At 36.0% G+C, this 22,037-nt stretch overlaps 2 protein-coding genes across 2 annotated transcripts; one reads left to right on the top strand and one right to left on the bottom strand.

Moving 5' to 3' along the window:
- The first annotated feature begins 230 nt into the window (after positions 1–230).
- Positions 231–4,191, top strand: LOC131160727 (mitochondrial import inner membrane translocase subunit TIM8). Its single transcript, XM_058116603.1, has 2 exons — positions 231–467; positions 3,796–4,191. Exons 1-2 carry the CDS (start codon positions 420–422, stop codon positions 3,982–3,984), a joined length of 237 nt encoding a protein of 78 aa, XP_057972586.1. The 5' UTR covers positions 231–419; the 3' UTR covers positions 3,985–4,191.
- A 1,204-nt stretch (positions 4,192–5,395) lies between these two features.
- LOC131160726 (probable protein S-acyltransferase 7) lies at positions 5,396–11,423 on the bottom strand. Its single transcript, XM_058116602.1, has 5 exons — positions 10,918–11,423; positions 8,979–9,161; positions 7,723–8,019; positions 6,732–6,965; positions 5,396–6,514 (listed from the first exon to the last, which is right to left on the bottom strand). The coding sequence occupies exons 1-5, from the start codon at positions 11,026–11,028 to the stop codon at positions 5,675–5,677; spliced, it is 1,665 nt and encodes a 554-aa protein (XP_057972585.1). The 5' UTR covers positions 11,029–11,423; the 3' UTR covers positions 5,396–5,674.
- Positions 11,424–22,037: the final 10,614 nt, after the last annotated feature.

Below are 22,037 nucleotides of genomic sequence, written 5' to 3'. Positions count from 1 at the left end.
TTTTTGTTGAATAAAAATATTAGCCTTCTCAGAAATTTGATAAAAAGACGATGATCTTTTCTAAAATTTCAAAATTCCTAGAAACATTTCTGAAAATTTTAAAAACTGCATACACTCCCTGAACATTGATTTTTGGAAATACTTATATTTGTGGAAAAAATTATTTATTTATTTATTTATTTGTTAAATATAAGAAGAGGTTTATGTTTTTTTTAGCAAAAAAAAAATTCATAAGGGGTCGTTAGAACGGTGTCGTTTTATTTTAGTCTCTGTCAGGCAAGCTCTGTAGCTGCCTTATGTTTTGGGGGCTCAGCTATGCTGCTTAGGGTTTTTGGACTCTCAGAACCGGAATTGCAGAGAGGAGGTTTAAGTGGCGAAAGCGCTTTAGCTTCATCAGTAAATAGTTCTCTCCTTCTGCCATGGATCCTTCATCTCTGGACTCGGCCGAGTTGCAGCAGTTCATCAATGTAAGCTACAGTCTGTGTATCCATGTGTATATTCGAAGCTCATACCTCCCAAAAAATGCAAGCTTGACAGATTTTTTAAATTTTCTTTCTGATTTATGTAAACTTGTTCTTCTCTTTAGCTTATTGGGTCATGCAGATGGTCAAATTATTTGGAATTGTTAAAAGCCTCTATGCAATGCACAGAGAGAGAGAGAGAGAGAGAGAGAGAGAGAGAGAGAGAGAGAGAGAGAGAGAGAGAGAGAGAGAGCGCGAATTCTGTGTTTACTGAATCATATGCTCTGTTTTTTTTTAAAACATATTTTTCTAACTTTGATTGCTGCGTATATTACTTGCCGAAGCTTGTACGAAAAATGCATGCAAGCTTGACAATTTGTTTTAAGTAATCTGTTTTCCGATTTTTGTTAACTGCTTGTTTCTGATTAGCTTATTGGGTGATGAAAAGAGTTAATTTTTTCCGGAATTTTGTTAGAAGGGTTAATGCGGTGCGGCTGGTGTGTGTGTGCGAGCAGGGGTGTGTGTGTTTTGAGCTCTGGTTCACAGAATCGTATGTTCCCATGTACATAGTGCACCCACGTAGTGAGTATGTCTACCCTAACCTGTGGGAAAATGGGTTTGGGTTGATTTTTCCATGCCTATTCGTGATAAAGTGGCCTAGTGGTGGTCAAGACATTTGTAAACTGAATCATAGGCCATGGCTTTGACTGGTAGCCTCTTCCTTAGATTTAGTTAAGATGGAAAAACTTTGGTCGACCATGTCTGCATATCGGAGTGAAGAACTAATTTTCCATGCTATAATTGCGATTAAACTCAGCTTCTCTTGAAGGAGCTAAAGGATTGTCTTGCCCACAGGGTGGTGCTGGTGGGTTGTGTTGTGCATGTGTTTATGTTTTACTTTAACTATGTGTTTGGAAGCTTAGAGTTCGGAATGTGTTGTGCTCATTTGGACAAAACTATCAAAATGCAGTAGAAATTTGTGTCAAATTTCATACAAATCCTTGCAATTCAAATTTAACACTCAAAATGTATGCTCCCAAGTACAATATAAGGTTATGATGTTTGCATTCTTTTTGTAGAATGTCTATTTTGACGAATAGAATGGTCTTAGTATAGAGATTTAGTAACTTACCCACACTCGAACACCCCCCCCCCCCACGGGGCCCAAAAGAGAGAGAGAGAGAGAGAGAGAGAGAGAGAGAGAGAGAAGTGTTGCTATCATAAACCCAATATGAATGCAAAAAATTTATATTAATCCATGACATGAAATAGATTATTCCCAAATTTCACCATGGAATGTCTATTCTTATCTTGTCCATGTTTGATGAAATAAGACAACCGCATGCATTGTCATTTGCCATATGATGACAAGAATTTTTCTTTTGTAATCTATCAAATCTTTGATATGTACATTCTATTCCTAGGAATAAATTTTGAACGACCCAAATGTAACCTCAATCTTGTTTCGCCCGTTTCGGGGGTTTCTATAATCAAATTCTACAGGAGTAGAAAAAGCAAGTTCAAGGATTCATTACAACAAACAATTGATGCAGTATTAACCAAGTTGTGAAATTTTGTTGCTTTAAAGTACCAGATGTGCTGAGGTTGTTTTACATATGTGAAAGATGTACCTTTTCAATTTAAGGCATCTTTTTTGTTAAATTAAGATTATAATATATTTTTTTTCTTTTTACTTTGGGAAGCCACATTGTTTTCTGTTTATTCTCACCTAACAATTACGGGTGAACACGGGTTGGCTTCACTATGAAGATGAACCAAATAAACCTTCCACAGATTGGAAATTGAAAACCGTAAAAGAGTAAATTTTCCAAACCAAGTACCCTCCAAATTGACCGACTGTTTGTGTCAATGGTGTAGACATTAAATAATTAAATTAGGATTGTACATATGAAATTTCTCATGTAGAGCAACAATTATATAATTATCTAAGGCAAAACATACATCAAACACACTGCAAATGTCTCATTAAATATCAACTTAAAAGCACTACAACACCAATGAACCTTAATAAATAAAAAATATAGGTATAAACTACAAAGCACAACACTTCAAATAAGATGAAGGTCAATGTTCAACACAAAAACACTTCTAGCATGTTCTTGTAGGTATAAACTCCATGGTGCCTGCACTTTGAACTAGAGGAGGTGGCTGCATCTATCATGGACCCACATTTGACATGTGTCAGGTTTTTTTAAAATTTTACTCTTGATGTCTGTTGAACATAGCACAGCAAATTGAAGTGCTCAACACTTTTAGGACAAGGTGTTCATTAGTAGAATGACAAAATAAAAAACCAAGGGTGTGATAAACAGCAACCCAAACCAATCGTTTGGTTTGGCAAAATTTTCAAACCACAACCTAATTGCCAACCTTTGAAATTGAACCAATCCAACCACTTGTTTGGTTCAAAATACCTCAAAGTGACTTCAAGTGCAAATAAACATTAAAGGCAAATACCTTTCAAGAGAAGAGTTAAATGGATATAGAGGGTCTTTAAAGTGTTCTGTGAGCAACATTTGCCTGTTCAGTTGGAGATAGTCCCTAATGAGTGCTTGAATTAGAGCAGGAAGTTGAGATGGGTTGGAACACTAGAAAGGGTAAATTCCTATATAGGCTGACCCTGTATGTGACCATCAGAGAATGCAAGCTGAGGCAGCTTGCTTGTGTTAAATGCATCAGTAAAGATTGTTGACAAAGGCTAAATGGGATGTGGACCATGATACTCAGAGAAGGCCTGATGGTTTGTGATATTACAGAGATATATTCTCTCTAATTATATATCTAATTATTTTGACAATTGTGTGAAGTCACTCTTGTTGTGAATGTCTTTAAAATTGTGCTGATAAATGCAATTGTTCTTATTCAAGGAATGACCAACCGGTCTGCTAGGAGTTGGGATGTATTAAATTCAATAGCTGATTCAATGACTGGGAGTTTCTGGGTTCTAGAAATAACATCTTTTAGATTGCTAGACAATTTAAGATGTGTGGAGGAAAATTCTGAAATGTGTTGGTTGGGTGGGTGGCCTTTTTCAAAACTCAAATAACTTTTCCTTCTGGGTAATGAGGAAATTATATTTTGTGTAGGTATGTTCCCAGATTGGAACATTTTGTTTTCTTGCAGTGTCACCTGCTTATATATAGACATCTCAGTAACTTTAGGCTTCCTGATGTCCATGAAGTGCAGATGGCAATTTACCTACTAAAAAATTAAGCTATCTACACACTGGCACTTTATATGCTCTCTCTCTCTCTCTCTCTCTCTCTCTCTCGTTGATGCTGTTTTGTCATTCTCACTTCTGGTGTTTGTACAGCAAGAGAAGGAGAAGGCCTTGCTTAATGAAATGGTGGCAAAGCTCACAACAGTGTGCTGGGATAAGTGCATCACCAGTACGCCAGGAAACAAGTTCAGCTCTAGTGAATCAACATGCCTTTCCAACTGCGCTCAGCGCTATATGGACATGAGCCTTATCATCATGAAACGCTTCCAGTCCATGCACTGAAGTTTTGCAGAATACTTCTGTTGTCTCAGCAACAAAAAGCTGTTGCCATTTTTTCCCCCTTAATTGGCCTGTGTCATCAGCTATTTTCGTTTGAGAGCATTTTGGATCTTGGTCATTCCGAATTTTCTTGAAGACCTCCATGGATATCATTGATTGTTCCTGTATTCAAAAAAAGGCAAATAAAATCTCTCGTTGTGGATTTTATAATGCTCAGATTTTTTTTCCCCATTTTTTGGTAGAGATAATGCTTTGAAAACCTCCTTGATTTTATAGTATTTTTTGCTGAATTGTGGGTGATTGCTGTGGCACATTGAGAGTATTTGGAAGAACATGGATTTCGAGGCTTGGATGGATTTGAAAAAAATTCAATGCAATTTTGTATTACAGTTTATTCAAATTCAAATTCAAATTCAAGACTCAAAAATTGAACTCCTGGCAAGAGTAAATACATTTCAAGCCTAATTGTTTGATTTTGTAGGGTTTGTGAACAACTTTGGTGGCAGCTCAAAGGTCTTCTCAAAATCCAAGTGAAGGGCGATTCTAAACTTAATTAATAATTCGTTTAATAAATATCAAAATCTCTTGAAAACAACAATGGTCTTTGTTAATCTGTTCACCATATTAGTAGTTTTCCCCACTAATTGAAAAGTCAAGCGTGGTAGTACTTGTTTTCTATATATACCCAATTGAAGAATGGCTAAACAATTCGTAATTTATTCACTTCCATGCCCAAATTAAATGCACCATTTGGTCTCAAAACATTTTAAACAATTTTCTACCTTAATTCTTACTTCAATGCAATTTGTGGCACAATTATTAAATTAAAGTTTTACAGTTGACGTAATAATTTAAAATGTATAGCAAATACATTAGAAAAAAGAAGAAAAAGAATTGCAGTTGCTATGAAAATTTTTAAAATTCAATAACCAAATGTATGTCGACTCCGTGAGGAAATTGAGTGAACTGATCACTTAGAAATAGAAAGGAATGAAAATTTAAATGGAGAACATACCCAAAAAAAACACATACTCCACTTCAAGGTTTTATTCTATTCTTACATACTAAATATGCAATTAATATTTTCTCATTGCAAAATCAAATATCATAATTTCCACAAGACCAAATTTATTAACATACCTCAAGTAAAGAAAAATTATTAAATTAATTTGTCTAATCTCATCACATTTGCATTCAACCAAACACACTTTATTTCTAAATCTCCCAGTTAACCTCACATTACTAAAAAGTAGCCCTAAAAACTTTTCTTTTGTCGAAAATTATTTACAAACAAACCTTACGTTGACAATAAACCTGCTGAAAATTAGTCACTTAACTTACAGGAAACATCTCTTCAGAAACTTACAAGCATATTCAGTAGAATCATTCATACCCCTGACCCTGAGCTTGAGATATTTCATTGTCGCATGATATAAGCCAGCATGATATAGAACAATCACCTTTAGCAGCAGCAGTGTTTAGAAGGAAGAGGAGGAAAAGCATTCTGACAAATGCAATAAAATGAAACAGAAGGGAAGAAAACATTCTGACAAATAAAATAAAATGAAACAGAAGGGGAAAAAGACTAATATTTTGAATACCCCCCAATCAACCCCACTCCAAATACACTTCAATTTCCCCAGCCCTAGAAAAAAAAATGAAGAAAAGTTGATTCCCATCTTTCTATTTGTTTTTACAATTCAGAGTTGATCTGGGATTGTTCAGAATTGGTCTGAGATTGGTTAGTCCCAGTAGAATTGATCCAATTGGATTCACCTTCTCTGTCTGCCAAACCAAACACTTCAGAATTGGTATGGGATCGTTCAGAATTGGTCTGAGATTGATTAGTCCCAGTAGAATTGATCCGATTGGATTCGCCTTCTCTAGCTACCAAAATGAACACTTCAGAATTGATCCGGGATTGTTCAGAATTGGTCTGAGATTGATTAGTCCCAGTAGACTTGATCTGATTGGATTCACCTTCTCCAGCTGCCAAACGAAACACTTCAGAATTGGTCTGGGATTGTTCATACTTGGTATGAGATTGATTAGGCCCTGTAGAATTTATCTGATTGGACTCAACTGCTCCAGCTGCCAAACCAAACACTTCAGGCAATATATCCCAACTTCCACTTTTCCTACCCCAGCTCGAACGCCTGGGGTGGAATAGCCCATGGCCCTTCATGCCCTCTACAGGAGGGGTCCTGCATAGTTCTGGAGAGACATCAGCAAACACACCCTCTTTGCTCAGATCATCCTCATTCCTGAAATCGATTAGACCAGTGGCAACCTCCTCCCAAACCGGTTTTCTTCCCGTTTCTATGTCGCCATGACCTCTGTCTATGTTTGGACTTAAAAATCCATTACCCACCACTCGAGCTGGAATTTCAGGCTCCTTTGGCACCATTGCTCGAAAATTGTTCTTGGATGGAGGAATTCCAGTACAGAATATTTCCATAAAATTCCCAATCACCCCTTTGTTGTATGGGTTGGCTCGCTCATCATATCGATATCTAAAATTTTCATAAGTTGACTGCCAAAGCACACAATGGAAACTAGCATTACAAAAGGATAAAATTCTAATAATTCATCAGGCATTTTTCACATACCAAAAGAATTGGGATGTGTCAATCACAAAAGCAAGCCCAACCTTGTGATGGGAACATGATTCCTCACATATACAGTTAGAGAGGAAGCCGGACAAGAGTTTCAAGCTACCTTGATTGAAAAGAAAAAAGAAAGTTGCTCACCTGGTTTGTACCGATGAGATACAAATGGAAGACGCTAAGGCCACCTACAAACCAGACTGCCAAGAAGGTGTAAATTATTAGCACAACAGAGGCAGGAGTCTTGGCCATTGCATCCCACATTGATATCTCCCTACTGTCCTTGATTCTCTCAACGTAGAGGCAGCAAAACCCAAATACATATATGCAAAGAAGAGTTGTGGAGAAGATAAACAAGAAGAAAAACCTGTAATTCCGCTGCATTCAAAATTAAAATACAAGCCAAATTCAGAGACATCATCACCATATATACACATAGATGTGAAAGATTGCTGCAAGTCTTTGCAACTCATAGATGCAAGTAAAACAGCTAGCAAGTCCAGCAACATTGGAAAAAAAAATTAGAGGTATAACTGTATGTGAATGGCAAATGGAAAATTACCAAAATAACTGCAAAGAATCTCCAGAACTGTTTCATCAATATGTTTATGAGGAGGTCAAGATCAAAAATAGCAACTTATCACACTTTACAAAAAAAAAGGTTCTACTCCAGGTTCTATGTGTACCTTGAGGACAAAGTAGTAGCATTTTGTTTAATAGATAATGATTAAACCAGCTGGTTTCCTCATAGGTCAAAACAATGTCTCAAACAACCAACAAGCAGATGGGAAATGGTATAATCACGCCTAAGCATATGAGAGATTTTCAAACCATTTGATAAAATATGTAAAAAGGATATCCAAGTCATTCTCTGCGAGCATAGCAGCCCAAAAAAGAAAAGACTTTTTCTGTGTCAAACATGTCAAATAATTACTGTTTAGACAATATAACTAGATATCCTTTAGGATTTTGCATCAGACCTGTGTTTGCTTCGTCATAAAATTTCTAAGTTGTTTCCTTAATGATGATCAAGTTTGTAGCTCGTTGTGAACCAAAATATGAACCACAACTAACCACAGGATCTCATTAATCACCCGAGCCCCCACATGATACAAGTTGAAAGAATGTCCATTACCAATCCAATACACTGACCAACCCAAGGACAATGATGGTCAAATCGTTCCACGCAATTATTGCATATTGAACAGTGCGAACTTCGAGGAGGTCTATAAAGCATGCACGTATCACAATACTTAATCTTCACTGTCACTCCATTCACTTCCACATCCTTGACGCGAGGCAAACGTAACTGGGGAGTTTGTCCACCCCCAATTTCAGGACTTCGATCAAAACAGTCTGGTTCTGGAGGTCGTGCATTACGAGGTATTATACCAGGATCTCTTCCAGAGGTAAGTAGAAGAAGAACCAAGACCTAAAAACATTGTCAACCATGAATTCAAAGCACATGGAATCAAGGATAAATATTGAATTTCTAATTGATGTAGAGTTTTCTATTCTTCTATTGTTATAGATTACAATAAATATTAAATACAATGACCATTAACATATAAACAGCATGCACCCAGGCATAACAACAAATATGTAACTTATATGTGAGTGGAGTGAATTGTTACAAAAATTAATCTTATTGAAATATAAAGATATTTAATGAGATGTTGTTTTAAATTGATCATCAGATATATCTCTCTCACTCCCAATGCTTATTATGAGTTAGCTGTTGAATAACCATACGCCAGTCCTTATTCATGAATTAAAATTTAGGCACCCCAAGGCAGTGCAAAATCCAAAAGGAGAGTGTTTGCTCACAGGCCTTGGTGTTGGTTTCATTATACTCATCCAGTGTAGTAATTCCATTTCATTCCGAAATGCTCACTGCAAAGTTCAACAGCATCATGGCATCACTATTGCCATACCGCTATTTGGAAGTGGTTTTACATCCATCTAATTTTACCAATAACTATTAGATGCAACGAAAACCATGGACAGCCTACATGGTTATTTGTCATATTAAATTTTTACTAGATGCACAAGCCTTTTTTCTTTACTAGATGCATATGCTATATTCCATATTCTTTTGGGAACAAAACTTTATCTTTCAGATAGATTGAGAGATGCATAGACTTCAAATAACATCAAGATATTCAGCTAACCTGCTCTCAAAAGGAATAAATGAATAATTATGAATAAATTGGAAAAAAAAAAAACTATGCTAACTTTCAATTTATGGGACTTGAGATAATTTTTTTATTAAGGAAAATCATCATCAACAAAATAGTAAGCACAAATAATGCAAGCAAGTGAAGCAACAGTGTAAATGATTGAAAATAAAAATAACAAGTGGAAGTATAGAGAGGAAGGAAAAAGACTCACATATAATGTGAATAAAACAACGAAAACCATCGTTGATAATCCCAAGTGGTAAGAAAATTCATGCATTAGTTTTTGGGCAACAAAAACACAGAAAACTGTCACTGGAGCAACAATAAGGAATATAGTCAGTGCAAGAGATCTCACATCAGGTCCAAATATGAGCCTTCCTTGAAGACAAAATATCTGCACCACAGGACTCAAAATGAGAGAAAGAAAACACAAACATAATCGTAAGTTTCTTGCAGCAAAATCACCAAAATAAAGAGAAAAGAAGGAACATGCTCCACACAATTAAATACAGTAGGATATTCTCAAACAAGAAGCCTTCAAATTTCTTTACAACCAGCACTTGCAACTAAGGTAAAAAGCTTAAAGCAAAAAGCATGATTTTACATCAATTTCTATCCAGAGTTGATATACCCATTATGTTTTCTACATAACTAGAATTCAAAACTTGCTCTGCATGAGAGCATAAGGATGTAAATTTAAATTCCCCCCAAACAAAGATATTTCTACCATTCCCCTAGATGGCATCACCAATTCAATTGTAACTTTGTACTTCTTTCTGACCTTTATTCATATCCGATTGCCCACAGCATACAAGCGCAAATAGTGTTTCCCAAACAAGAAAGCGGCAGCATTTGAAGAAAAGGAAAGAAAAGACACTTCTGGAAGAAGAATAACCGGTAATATTACAAAGAACAAATTTTTCAGATTAATTTTAAAAAAAAAAATTAGCAAGCTTTAACAGCAATGCAACCAACCCCCCCCCCCCCCCCCCCCAACATGACTCTAGACTCCTAAAAGCAATGCCATCTTGAAATTACAACAGTGGTAGCAAAGTTATCCAAAACATATTGACATATGGCTGCTCAGTTTCATTCTCAATATTTGAAGCATCAAATCATTGAGGTAAAGATTGATGAAAAATTTTTCAAGCATAGGCTCCTTCTGGAAGAATATTATTGCTGCTTTGAAAGTGAAGAGTGGAGACCAGCAAGTGTTGCAGGCGCAGAATTCATTGGTTGGGATTTGGGTCCAGAATTCGATTTTTACCATTAAGAGGGGAAAAAAAAAAGTAAAACCAACAGATGGTTATCAAATGTATCCAGCATAAATTTTATACAATAGGTCACAGCAAAAAAAATGCAAGTAAAAACATTTAATTCATGTAAATGAAATACATGGAGACCTCTATCGTGCATCCAATCATAAATTTTTTAAAATAGGCCAGCACATAATTGGATTCAAAATTTGTTGTAACTAGTATCACACATAATTAGTGTATGATGTATCCAAGAAAAAGGAGGAAAATAACAAGAGACGATTGTAATCATCTATCAAAGCAATTCGCAGTCAAACTATCTTCTTACATTTAATTGTCCTTAACAACCTTTGGAGGTACTTAACTAGTCTGAATATTTAAATTAGAAATTTAAAATTTTAAAAAAAAAATTAAAAAGAAAAAAGCTACGATCAGTAAACAGATGAGACCAATTGAACAGAAATGAACACAATAATTCCAATACAATTACACGCAATAATAATTTAAAAAAAAAAAAAAAAACCAAATTGCTTAGTTAATCCATATGAACCAGATCTTTAGTAAATTCCATTACATCAGCAAATTCAATTAACACCAGATAACAAAAATCACACACACACACAAGCTTATAGTAATTGCTCAGTTACATAACCAGAACTCAACTTGGGAAAAAAAAAAAAAACAAACAAACTACACTCAACACACAGACGAGAACGATTGAAAAATGTGAGCACAACAATTTCAATATAATTCAAAGCAATTCGTTGCTTTACTTATCAAAGAATAAACGAACAAATTGCTTGGTAATCCAAGATAGCTAGATCTTACAGAATTCAATTCACTCCGCAAAACACAAATAGAACGCCCGCGCGAGCGCGCGCACACACAACTTACATTGCTGCCTTTCCAGGCTTTGTAAGTTACACGCATCTCCGGACCATCGGCGGTTCCGTCAATGGCTCCGGCAGCCGGATGCGAGCCCTCGGAAGGAGGCACGACGTACATCTCTCTCTCTCTCTCTCTCTCTCTCTCTCTCTAGAGTGCAATGAGACGGTAGCAGGTGCGGTGAAGACTGAAAACTGAAAAGATTGGGAAAGGGAAAGAAACGAGGCTCCTTTTTTATTCTCTTTCCTTTATCGTATGTACGATACGGTGGACAGTCTTTTGACTTCCTCTGCAAGTGCACAGCGCATCCACGAGTCAGCCATGGAAAGCGACCTCGGTATCCGGCGATGTCACCGTCGGGGCGCGGCGGTGGACGGCAGCGCGGGGGTGATGAATAATCAAAAATGTTAATGAATGAGTGCGCTCATGCTGGCGGACTGCGTTTTCTCCGGCACCGAATCACGAAATAAAGGCTTTACAATTCTCTACTTACAGGCTGCAGAGTATTCTCTACATTTTACTTAACCTCCGACTCTTACCATTAATGACTTGTTTGGCGCCCAAAAACTTAATGAAATAAATTTTTCTATGTTTTTATAGATAATTTTTGTAAACTACTTTATTTTCAGTTTATTTCTATTTTTTATCATAATAATTTATTGTGAGAGTAGTAGAGTCTAACCATCTAAGTAATGTTTTATTTGAAAACTAAGAAGGTATGAAACTCCCTAATAATAAACAAATTTTACAGATATCACATTTATGAAGTTATTAAAATTGTTATAATCCAAACGCCTCCTTATTCTTTTTCATTCTCTCTAAGATTAGAATCTTAATAGGAAAAGTCTCAAATTCTAACTATTGAGCATAGTACATACTAATCTCGTTATATCGTGTTGTCCTTTTTCTTTTGAATAAAATATATTTTTTTTAATTCTATCAATTAAAGATCTACGCTGAATTTAAGGTAAATCCCGAGAAATGATCTGTCTCACATTTCATATCTCTTCCAACCTATCCCGAGATTCTAATTCAAAACCTTTAAGATAAAAGTTTCTAAATCTATTGTTACGATAATTCAAATCTAAAAGTAAGTTTCGTTAAAATGGACGGTATACAATTGCTTCGGTCAACTCTAAATTACAATTAAGTGAGCAGATTGGAAAATTTGTATAATTTATTTTGCTTCTAACTTGACTTAAATATATATTTTAATAAAATAAATGGGAGGATATTTCTGTCACATCATTTATTGCCATTCATATTTTTCCTAACTGATGGATGACCTCTTTACTTCACAAGGTAATTACAATTAAGTATTAAACCACAATTATAGCCTTGAAAGAAGGAGTCATTAAATCACTGTTTGAGTCCAAAAGCTTTTCAATTTATAATTTTTTTAGATTAATTTTTATTTATTTAAAAAAAACTCAATTATCAATAGCTAAGTACTTTTATACTTCAAAAAATATATATTCCCTAATTTAGAAATCGGAGTGATCCTCGGAGTACACTCTGGGTCTTCCAAAACATCTTTTTCATGCTTCTTAGCAGGTGGTCGAGGTCGTGGTTGATCAATTAACCTGATCAATTTTTGGTTGCAATAATATATATTTTTTTCTTGATTGAATAATTTTAAATTTTCATACTTTTTTATTGTTTTATTACTAATGTAATATTCTTGTTCTCGTTTACAAACTAATAAATGGTTTTTAAAATATTTTCATTATATCTTTTTTTATCCTTTTGACTATAAATCCTTGCTTCATCCTTTTTTTCTCCTTTTTCGAGTATAATGGTTCGTGTTTTTTACGACATTTGCCTCCATTCGTATGAAATTATATATTTCAATATTTTGCATTAACATACAAAAGAGTATGTGAACAAGTTGATCGGCTACTTGAAAACTTAAAAGTCCAAGAAATTTAAAATAAAAAAAATGAAAAATAATATTATACCTCTCATCAATGCCATTATATATTAAAGATTCTAAAAATTTATAATTTGTGTTGCTTAAAAACCTATGTATTCGAGAGTTTTAAATAATTTAGACTTAATTTGAAATTACTATGGCCTTCATCTAATTCTACACAAATTTAAATTCAGCACCTTAATTTAATATGCTCTTGGTGGAAACAATTTGAATTTATGTGCATTTAGAAGAAAAACTCCCAAACCCTAGTTTATAAAATTTCCAAAAAATTAAGAATGATTCATCGAAACCAATGTTCTATACTTTATCGCAATCTTCATAAATATTTTCAAATTTATATTAATTTCTTACTTAAATTAGTTTTTTTTTTTTAATATGCAGGCTGTAAATCCTGTTCACCAATAAATTGCTTCATCAATTAGTGAGCTAAATTAATGGAAAATAATATTACCAGTTAATGCCAAAAGCATGGGACCAAAAAAAAATTTGAAAGTGGAAGAATGAGCTGTAAAAATTTGTGATCACATTCAACAACCCACAAATATAAGGCAATGAAAACCTAAAAGTCCAAATACACCAACTCTCGTGCATTAATTTTGGACTCACATGAGTCCAAAAAGAAGGAATAGAAAGTAAAGAAGTTAATAATTTTCTATATTTACATAGAAATATTATAGCTCATAAAAGAAAGGTCAAAAGGTGTTTTGCTTGAAAGTTCGGTACAATCATTAATCTAATTTTTTGAAGGAATTTGACTTCAGTGGTATAAAGATGTTCGTGTTTATTTATTTTTTCGATTTGGGTTATAACGATGGTTGACAATTGTTAAGATTTATGTTTTATTTTTAAGGAGTGAATAAGAGTTGAAGTTAGAGTCTATTTAGAAAAAACGCGTGATCGAGTCGGATAGATCCTAAGTGCTTCAAGTTGGTTGTCTTCAAAGATGAGTTATTTTAATTATGAATTGTTTATATTTAGTTAAATTAGTGGGTAGTGGTGTAGAAAGGGGAAGAATTTTGATATTTTAGATTTATATAGTGCCTTCAGTAGGAAGACCTCGGTTGAAATTAGGTCGAATTAATTAAGTTGATCTAGAAGATTGAAATACAAGTTGTGAATAATTTGAGGCGTGTTTGTTTGGTCTAATAAGAATCTAACATGAAGTACAATGATAAAGTGAAGGAAGTTTGTCAAGGAGCAAATATATTCTTAAGAATTGATGGGTAGGATTTTTATATTAGTGATGGACTAACTTTTGTCAAGAAGCTCAAACTTAACAAATCTCTCCATAAATATTAAAAATATTATACTATAATGTAAAAATTAATGTTTTTTATTTAAGGAAATATTTAACATCATCGGTCCGTGACATCATCAATTCATGTGACGAAATATAAAAAAGGGACTAAAGAACCCTGCTTTTTCTCTACTCTCACCTCTAGGCTCTAGCCACGCAAGTTTAATGTGTTGAGTTTTTTAGATTCCCTTCCAATGTGAAAAAAAGTTCAAATTTATGGAGAGATTTGATGGCTTATTTGGTTAGTGGGATAGTTATTCTTGGAATAAAATGAAATATAGTGAAATTTCATAAATATAGGAAATAGTGTTTGAAAAGAATAGACATTAGTCCTTATTTCTTCTTTGTTAAGGACTCATAAAATGTTTCATTTTGTTATTTGCATTACAGTGTTCGCATAATTTTTTGTATAATTAGTTTTAACTAACATTTTATAACTAATCTATTCTTAGACATCGATAATCTGCAAATCCAAGGTAGGGTAAATCCATCTAGTGATTATATATGTTAATTTCTAAATTACCTAATTTTATGTTTGGAAGTTTAGAGTTCACATTTTATTAATTTAAAATTTATGTAAAGTAAGACCTATAAATAATACAAAATTGTGTTTAATTTTATTTAGACTTTTACAAATCCAAATTTAAAACTTTACCCATACTGCAAGCTCAACCTAAATTCATTCCAAATGAGTAAAAAAGGAAAAAGAAACAGGGGGAAAATGTAGTATCGACGATATCCCCATGAAAAAAAATGATCTGTAGAAATGAAAAACCAATAATATTATCCTATTAAACTCTAAATTCAACAAGCAAATATATTAAACCCTAAATAACTCCCATATTTGGAAGGTGGGAGGATTCATATCTTGATTTGAATTTGAATCTGCATTTGTATAGATTTATAATAACAAAGTAATACAGTATTGTATGTGTGTCTGTGTGTGTACATATATATTTAACCGAAAAGTACAAAGGTGGTGTGTTAGGATGATAGATTTCTGGCTTGAATTTGAATTTTTATGGATTTTAAAAAAATTTAATTTTATACTACATTTTATTTAAATTTAAGATTCAAACTCATGCTCCAAAACTCAAATTCATCAAAGAGTGACACAACTAAATAAAAATAAAAATAAAACAAAGAAGGAGAGAATCCAAATTTAAAAAAAAAAAAAAAAAAACAATTTTACCCTTCTACATGCATAAGAATATTTATATATATTGCATCTTAGTGAAGAAAAAAAAAGTACAAAAAATATTGACTTGGATTCAGAATCGTAAGCCACCGTGAGTTTGCGAGATGAGTATCCCCCTTCCTTCTCTCACTTCACGACTTGTACGCGTGATTTGAAAAACTAAGGTGATGATTTTACTGTCTTGACTTTTTATTTGAAGATCTCAGTGTCGTGTTTTGTTGATTTTTGTTCTGAAATTTGTTAATGATGTGTGGCTCATTTTTCTCTTGTGTTGAGTCTTGCTTGTGATGACTCCAGTAGGGATTGCGTTGGGTCGTCTTAGGGTTTTGTTACAGGTTAGGGTTCTGGTTTCAATGGTGAAGACGAGTCAACTCATCTTCACCTAGTGAGTTAGTGGGTGAGTGTCGGGGTTGACTCGGGGACTCGCACGAGTCAGCCCGAGTGGGTTGTGTGAATTCATGGGACCTCGAGTGAGTAACACGGGCTCTGTCATGTGATGGACTTGGTGAGTGTTGGACTTGGGCCTCGGGTTGGTTTCGGTTTCAAGTGGGCTTAGTCTGAAAATAGGGTCTGGGTCACTTTTTAGCACAAGCCAGATCAATTTTAAAGGAAGTGGGCCTGGTTAAAAAAATTTGAAAGTGGGCTAGCCCAGTTCTAATTTTAAAAACGAGCCTCGGGTTCTTTTAAAATGAAGGTCGGCCCACTTCTAGTTTTTTATTAGTAAGGCCCGAGTTCTTTTAAATGAAAGGGCCGACCCAATTTTAATTTTAAAATGGGGGCCTTATGGGTTTTAAAAACGGGCTTTGGGGTTTTAAAGAGTGAGTTGGCCCCGGGTTCATTTTTTAAAAAGGTTGAGCCCGGGTGTTTGGAATATGAACTGGGCCTGGGTTAAAACTTTGAAATGGACTAGGGATCTTTAAAAAAAAAAAAGGGTCGACCCACTTTGAGTGTTAAAAATCACAGCCCGGGTTTAAAGAGTGGGCTTCGAATTCAAACCTCAGTTCGAGTCGAATGGTTCGGGTTGCATGGTCATGGGTTCAAAACAGAGCTCGGGTCCAGCGTAAGAACCTGGAAAATATAAAGGGATTTCTGCAGATTTCATCGACGAAGGCAGTAGACTTTTCGTCGACGAAATTCAGAGGTTCATCGACGAAGAGAAGCCGAGAGGTCTGGAAAATTTTAAATATCAGACTTCGTCGACGAGGCTGCCAACATCCGTGACGAAATCCTTGATTTTTCGTCGACGAAGGTACTTTTCATCGACGAAAACCGGGCGGGTCAAAGGGGGTATAAAAGGAAAATTACTTTTCTTCTTCATTAAGTTTCTCTACTCTCTCTCTCTAAACTGTCTCTCTCTCTCTCTCTCTCTCTCTCTCTCTCTAGATTTCCTTGCCGGTCATTGATAGAATCAGAAATCCGAGGTTACTACGAGGATCGTGGAGGGATTCTCTACAACTTCTGTGGATCGGAATCTTGGTTCGAGCATTTTCGGGTTTCGGGCCAAAATCGACGTAAGGCTTAGTTTTCATTTCTGATTAGTTTTCATTTCTAATTCGGTATATGTATAGTAGTATGGATCGTAAGTTTTGAGGGTCGTAGAGTTCGTAGTTTTGAGGGCCGTAGAGTTCGTGGTTTGGTTTCGGGTTGAGGTAAGGGGATTCTGTTTATATCAGTTCATTTTCGAAATCAGGATCAGTAAGCTTGTAGGCTACGATCGTATGTATGTTTTGACTACTTATTTGGGGAAATCTATCGGGTGAAAACACGGGATTTTCGGGTTATAATTTTCGGGAAAATTGGGGATTTCGGGTATCATCTCTTATTTGATTGGAAACTGGTTATGTTACTTAAACTGTATTATTGAGGTGATCGTAACCCATATTTGCATAAATTGTATACTTGAAATTGTAAACGATATGATTTGCCATAAACCAAATAAGTGTGGTATGTGTGTATGTGTAACGACCTGCTCCTTTTTCACATATCTATTTTTTTTTTATATAAATAAATTATCATCACATCATACATTCCAACTCAGCAGGTCACAATCTACCCGGGCCCATGGGCACCAGGGATATAACAAAACATACAGTAGAAGCCTACGCAGCAGAAAGTATAAAATCATATACATCTCATCATAATGTGCATAACACATACCAGAGTCACTACAATTACTATCTCACAGTATATACATCTCAAAAATAAAATCTAGGGACAATCCCCCACAAAACCTAACTGTCCTTACCAAAAACTTACCCTTCCAAAGAGGGCAAACAACTGATCTAGATCAGCGGGGCTTTTCCCGCTTTCCTATCAGGGGCTCCTGAAAAATGTATAAGATTTAAGGGTGAGACACCTCTCAGTAAGGGAAATAAACTAATACTAGTGTGTGGCAACATGAGTATTCTATGTTCTACATATACCATACATAACATATTCAATACTTTTTATCAAATATGGGAAAACATATGCATATCAACACATAGCAGAATATACTGCATTTTCATAAACATATCTCATCTCATACACTAATAATAACATAAAACAATCCTGGTAGGTTAGCTGGATGTTGTCATGTATTACCCCCACATGACTAGGTTGTGTGGCCCGAAGGCGGGACCTGACAATGGTTGGCCGACTATTGCCAAGTCAAACAGTAGTCTGTAGGTCCGATGGGTCTACCCAGACTGGTCCGTACACTAGGGGCGATAACAGCACACTTCTTGAAAATAACCACATCAAGATCCAATCTCACACCACTCTGTACAGCGGCGTTAACACAGATATCATGATCACGAGGACCATGGACACATAGCAACGGTACCGTGCAAGTGCTAGCCTAGACCAAGCCAACCAGGTTCTGATATCATATACATATACTAAAACCGTGATACATAAATATCTCATATCATTTATTTTCACATCAATCATATCATTTCACATATATACGTGTATCATGAAATCATCTGCCCGTACGCCGGTATTACACATTTTAACATAGCACGGCCCGTACACTGGCAAATCACATAGCACGGCCCGTACGCCGGCAAATCTCATCCACATAGCACGGCCCATACGCCGGCAAATCACATATACATATAAAAATATCTTGGCTCGTACGCCGGTTTTCCATCATAGAAATCCATATCGTCCCCATTCCCAAAAAAAAATAGTATTTCACAACATTTTTATACTCATGCCACACTAAACAAATTTTCTACGTATTCAACATATCATCATTTAAACAGTATTTTCCAAATATAAATCATATATATAAATATATTTATTTTTTCCTGAAACCAAATGCTACATATATATACATACATTTTCTCAAAACAAAACTAACTTAGTTTATTCCCTTACCTGATTCCTGAAAAGCCCCTAAGAAAATCTTCCCCGTACCCACAAGGTTTTCAACTCAACACCCTGAAAATGAAAACTCGCAGAATTAAAGTTTAGTATTTTCGTACCTACAACATTTTCTATAACTACCACTAAGTCAAATTCGACTTAAAAAGTCTTACTTCAACTTAGAGATGATTCCCAACGTTCCCAATCAACACCCTCGAACTGAAAATTTTCAGTATTAAAGTTCAGTATTTTTACGCGTATATCACTTTCTTCAACTGTCAAAAATCCAAATATTGAATATAAAGTCTTACCTTAGATTTGGGATAAAATCCAACTTCGTTTCCCTGACGATCCGCTCCGGCAGACTTGTAGAGAACTTCGCCAGGAGCGTCGTGGTGGCTTCGATTTGTCGATCCGGCGTAAAACTAGCCCGGAATCGAAGAGAGAGAGAGTCATAGGAGAGAGAGAGAGAGGAGGAACTCACACCCACCAAAAAAATCCAATTCAATTTGGATTTTACTTTCAAAGCTTCTTAAAGAAGCTTGTGTTATTTTATATATATATATATAATAGTAAACATTTATTAAAGTGTAGCTTCTTGAAGAAGCTTTTATACTTTATATATATATATATATATATATATATATATATACACACACACACACACACAAATATATATATATATAACATATATTATATATATATATATCTATATATATATGTATATATTTGTTCCTTATCATACTATTCATTTTACTTGTTAATTTAATTAATTTATTTTATTTTATTATTTTTTTATTATTATATTTTTTTAAAATTAAAATTTATTATTATTATATTTTTTTCCCGGTTACTACATTCCTCCCCCCATAAAAGAATTTCGTCCTCGAAATTTACTGTTTCCGTAACTCGCCATCCTTTAATCAAGAAAAATGGTCTACCCATTTTATTACCTACCCTCACTTATGGCGGAGGAATACCGTGGTTACATCTCGAGTCTTAGAAGATTACATATACAAAAGAAAACCATTCTCCCAAAACTAAAGTACTACACTATTCAACCATTACATGTACCTGCAACAGAAAACTACTTAACTATTTACATTTATTCACTCAGACTTCTTGAAATAAATGCGGATACCTCTGCTTCATCTGCTCCTCAGACTCCCAAAAAGCCTCTTCTACTGCATGATTCCTCCACAAGACTTTTACTTGAGGAATCGTCCTGTTACGTAGCTCTTGCACTTTCCTATCCAGAATCTGTACTGGTACCTCCTCATATCCCAGTGAATCACTAAGCTCCAACTCATCATAATTGATGACATGAGAAGGGTCTGGGACGTATTTCCTCAACATAGCAACATGAAATACGTTGTGAATCCTAGACAATACAGGTGGCAAATCTAACCTGTAGGCTACCGGTCCCACTTTATCTAGAATCTCAAATGGACCGATAAACCTAGGACTAAGTTTATCCTTCCTCCCAAATCGCATAACCCCTTTCATCGGAGCTATCATAAAAAATACGTGATCACCTACATCAAACTCTAAATTCCTGTGGCGATGGTCGGCATAACTCTTCTGTCGACTCTGAGCTGCACTGATCCTATCCCTGATAAGACGAACTTTATCACACGCCTGCTGAACCAGCTCTGGTTCCACTACTCGCCGCTCACCCACTTCATCCCAAAACAAAGGAGAACGACATCTCCTACCGTACAGAGCCTCAAATGGTGTCATGCCAATACTAGATTGATAACTGTTATTATACACAAATTCTACTAATGGCATGAACTGGGTCCAACTACCCCCAAAGTCTAGTACACACGCTCTGAGCATGTCCTCTAATATCTGTATCGTCCTCTCAGTCTGCCCGTCTGACTGAGGATGGAATGCCGTACTAAATGATAACTGAGACCCCAGAGCCTCTTGCAGACTCCTTCAAAATCGTGATGTGAATCGTGGGTCTCGATCCGACACAATAGATACAGGCACCCCATGAGAACGTACTATCTCCTGAATGTAAATCTCCGCTAAACGGCTGAGAGAGTAGCTGATCTTGATGGGAATAAAGTGGGCGGTCTTCGTCAATCGATCAACAATCACCCAGATGGAATTATGACCATGTAACGCCGTCGGCAGTCCTGCCATGAAGTCCATCGATATGTGATCCCACTTCCACTCCGGGATGAATAACGGCTACAACTGCCCTGCTGGTCTCTGGTGCTCAGCCTTTACCTGCTGGCACGTCAAACACTGCGCTACATACTCAGCAATCTCTCTCTTCATACCACTCCACCAGTATGACTCTCGCAGATCTCTGTACATCTTCGTACTACCGGGATGAACTGTATACAAAGATCTGTGAGCCTCCTCTAGAATAGTCTTCCTGATCTCAGTATCGGCAGGAACACATAATCTGGAACGGAACTGCAAAGCTCCGTCATCTTCAATACTGAACTCCTCCCCCTGCCCACTCTGTACTCTGTCTATCACCTCCACTAGCTCTGGATCTTCCTTCTGGGCAGCTTTAATTCTCTCCTGCAGGGTAGGCTGTACCACTAGGCTGGCAATACATACTGGGAGATCACTCTCCACCAACTCTATACCGAGTCTCTCCAGATCCATTATAATCGGATGCTGGATCCCCATAGCCGCCAACACTAGCTCCCTGGATTTCCTGCTCAATGCATCAGCTACCATATTTGCTTTCACTGGGTGATAACTGATGGTACAATCAAAATCCTTAATCAGCTCCAACCACCTTCTCTGCCTCATATTCAGTTCTTTCTGCGTAAAGAAATACTTCAAACTTTTATGGTCGGAGAAGATCTCACACTGCTCACCGTACAGGTAATGCCTCCAAATCTTCAGTGCGTGTACCACTACAGCCAACTCAAGATCATGGGTAGGGTAGTTCTTCTCATATTCTTTCAATTGCCTGGATGTATACGCCACTACCCTGCCATGCTGCATTAATACACAGTCAAGTCCCTTCAAGGACGCATCACTGTAAATGGTATACCCTTCACCCCCACATGGGATGATCAACACTAGTGCTGTGACTAGTCTCTGCTTCAGCTCCTGAAAACTCTGCTCACAACTATCGTCCCACTCAAATCTAACATTCTTCCTCATCAGTCGTGTCAAGGGCCCTGACAAAGCTGAGAATCCCTCAACAAAACGACGGTAATAGCCTGCTAGCCCCAAGAAACTCCTGATCTCCTGGACATTTCTCAGTCTAGCCCAATTCACTACAGCCTCAATCTTGCTAGGATCCACAGAAATACCGCCTCCAGATACAACATGCCCCAAGAACACGACCTTCTCCAGCCAAAATTCACATTTAC

The sequence above is a fragment of the Malania oleifera genome, chromosome 7, assembly GCF_029873635.1.
Source record: "Malania oleifera isolate guangnan ecotype guangnan chromosome 7, ASM2987363v1, whole genome shotgun sequence".
NCBI classification, from domain to species: Eukaryota; Viridiplantae; Streptophyta; class Magnoliopsida; order Santalales; family Ximeniaceae; genus Malania; species Malania oleifera.
The sequence above is the reverse complement of the archived record's forward strand: the minus strand, read 5'-3'. Positions and strand labels throughout refer to the sequence as shown.

Bases quoted from the DNA above. Each gene is read 5' to 3' on its own strand.
- LOC131160727 (XM_058116603.1), top strand. From the start codon at position 420: ATGGATCCTTCATCTCTGGACTCGGCCGAGTTGCAGCAGTTCATCAAT. The intron at 468-3,795 runs GTAAGCTACAGT...GTGTTTGTACAG, and splicing joins AGTTGCAGCAGTTCATCAAT to CAAGAGAAGGAGAAGGCCTT.
- LOC131160726 (XM_058116602.1), bottom strand. From the start codon at position 11,028: ATGTACGTCGTGCCTCCTTCCGAGGGCTCGCATCCGGCTGCCGGAGCC. The intron at 9,162-10,917 runs GTAAGTTGTGTG...CCTGTGGTGCAG, and splicing joins AAGCCTGGAAAGGCAGCAAT to ATATTTTGTCTTCAAGGAAG. The intron at 8,020-8,978 runs GTGAGTCTTTTT...CAATGTTTTTAG, and splicing joins TTGTTTTATTCACATTATAT to GTCTTGGTTCTTCTTCTACT.